The sequence below is a fragment of the Clupea harengus genome, chromosome 18 (genome assembly GCF_900700415.2).
Source record: "Clupea harengus chromosome 18, Ch_v2.0.2, whole genome shotgun sequence".
NCBI classification, from domain to species: domain Eukaryota; kingdom Metazoa; phylum Chordata; class Actinopteri; order Clupeiformes; family Clupeidae; genus Clupea; species Clupea harengus.
Window position 1 is genome coordinate 14,019,106 of NC_045169.1, and position 2,500 is coordinate 14,021,605.

Below are 2,500 nucleotides of genomic sequence, written 5' to 3' on the forward strand. Positions count from 1 at the left end.
ACTGGAGGTACACACACACAGATACACATACACACACACACACACACACACCCACACACCCACACACACACAGACACACACACAGACACACACACAGACACACACACAGACACACACACAGACACACACACAGACACACACACAGACACACACACAGACACACAGACACACACAGACACACACAGACACACACAGACACACACACAGAAACGCACGTACTCATTAACACACATACTCACACTAAAACCTGGAGGTACATGCACCCCCACACACACACAGATACACACATATTCATAAACACACACACTCACTCACTCACCCTCTCATACTCACACACTAACACATGACCATGGTGCATGCACACATCTGACTCACGTTTGTTTACTGAAAGGTGTCCACAAATAGACATTATAATATTAGCCCTTGTGGGAAACTGTACCCCTGACACCACCCACACACACACACACACACACACACACACACACACACACACAGCACTCACATTCTTCCCCTACTCTCTCTCTCTCTCTCTGTCTCTGTCTCTGTCTCTCTGTCAGACCTCAGCTGCTGGTGCTGTTGAAGCTGGATGAGGATGCCCATGTGAAATCCCCGCGGCTGCTGACGTTTGCTGCCCAGCTGAAGGCGGGCAAGGGCCTGACCATCGTGGGCACCGTCCTCTGCGGAAACTTCCTGCAGAACTATGGAGAGGCGCTGGCCGCCGAGCAGGTCTCTGTCTTTTTTTTTTTTTTTCTGTCTGTTGTTCCATATTCCCCTCTTCTGTCCTCTCTTCCTCTGTCTGTTTGTCCATATTCCCCTCTTCTGTCCTCTCTTCCTCTGTCTGTTTGTCCATATTCCCCTCTTTCTCTTCCGCTCCGCGTGCGTGTGTGAGTGCGATAAGTGACACAGACAGAAAATGAGTGCATGGTGTGTGACCGGGCCAGTTCCGCCCAAGGCAGACTGGTTTTGAGTCTGGGGGAGGAATCCAGACACATCATGAAGCCTCATCAGTGTAATCCAGCGGAGAACACACACACACACACACACACACACACACACACACACACACACACCCCCTCATACCCAGACAACACATCTCTAACATCCCAAACTCACACTGGAAGCCTCCGTGCTTATCTTGGCCTCACTTACACTCCCTGTCTCTCTTGCTCCCTGTCTCTCTCGCTCCCTGTCTCTCTTGCTCTCTCTTTGTGATCTCTCTTGTGTTGTCTTTTTCTTGGACTCTGTATCTTTTCATTTCCCCCTGTGATTTATTTTTTTCTATCCTATTTTCTAAATAAAGTCGAAATTGTAAATGTTTTTTTTTTTTTTTTTAAAGAACTAAATACAGTGGTGAATGATAAAAATGAATCCTATTAATATGTAAATAATCAAACACTTAATAAAGATTTAATATTACACTTTTAATATCACCATACAATTGAATGAAATGAACTCACACTCTCTCCCTCCCTCTCTCTCTCATCTCTCTCTCTCTTCATCTCTCTCTCCCTCTCTCTCTCATCTATCTCTCTCTTCATCTCTCTGTCTCTCTTCATCTCTATGTCTCTCTCATCGCTCTCTCTCTCTCTCTCCCTCTCTCATCTCTCTGTCTTTCTCATCTCTCATCTCTCTCTCTCTCTTCATCTCTCTCTGTCTCACTCATCTTTCTCTCTCTCTCCCTCATCTCTCTCTCTCCCTCTCTCCCTCTCCATGCTACCCTCATTCTCTCCGTCTGTCAGACTCTGAAGCATCTGATGGAGAAGGAGCGGGTGAAGGGCTTCTGCCAGTGCATTGTGGCCCAGAAGCCCCGCGAGGGCATTAGTCACATGATCCAGTCCAGCGGCCTGGGGGGCATGAGGCACAACACGGTGGTCATGGGCTGGCCGGAGGCCTGGAGGCAGAACGAAGATCCGCAGGCCTGGAAGACCTTCATCAGTGAGTCACAGGGAGACGAGGAGTTAGGAGAGAGAGGAGGGGAGAGGAGAGCAGGTCTTTTAAGGGGGAGAGAGAGAGGGAGGCACAGGAGGGAAGAGGAGAGCAGGTCTTTAAGGGGGAGAGAGGAGGGGAGGGGAGAGCAGGTCTTTAAGGGGGGAGAGAGAGGGAGGGAAGGGGAGAGCAGGTCTTTAAGGGGGAGAGAGACCAGGTCTTTAAGGGGGGGGAGGGGAGGGGAGAGCAGGTATTTAAGGGGGAGAAGGAGAGGAGAGCAGGTCTTTAAGGGGGAGAGAGAGAGGGAGGGGAGGGGAAAGCAGGTATTTAAGGGGGATGTAAGTCCCTCTTCTATCCATCCCATTCTCTCCCCCTGCCCCTCTTCTCACTCTCTCTCCCCCCTCCTTTCCTCTCTCTCTCCCTCCCCCTCCTTTCCTCTCTCTCTCTCCCTTCCTCCTTTCCCCTCTCACTTCATTCTTTATTCTCCCCCTCTCTCAGACACGGTGCGGGTGACCACGGCGGCCCATCTGGCGCTGCTGGTGCCCAAGAACATCTCCTTCTTCCCCACCAGCAG

At 50.4% G+C, this 2,500-nt stretch overlaps 1 protein-coding gene across 1 annotated transcript in view; it reads left to right on the forward strand.

Moving 5' to 3' along the window:
- LOC105908833 (solute carrier family 12 member 6) overlaps positions 1 to 2,500 on the forward strand; it is a 30,194-nt gene that overhangs the window by 22,030 nt on the left and 5,664 nt on the right. Inside the window, exons 17-20 of the mRNA XM_012837396.3 lie at positions 1 to 7; positions 558 to 726; positions 1,740 to 1,935; positions 2,425 to 2,500. The exon at positions 1 to 7 is cut by the window's left edge and continues 98 nt beyond it; the exon at positions 2,425 to 2,500 is cut by the window's right edge and continues 94 nt beyond it. Of these exons, the coding sequence (XP_012692850.1) occupies positions 1 to 7; positions 558 to 726; positions 1,740 to 1,935; positions 2,425 to 2,500 (448 nt within the window). The remainder of the gene's footprint in view (positions 8 to 557; positions 727 to 1,739; positions 1,936 to 2,424) is intronic.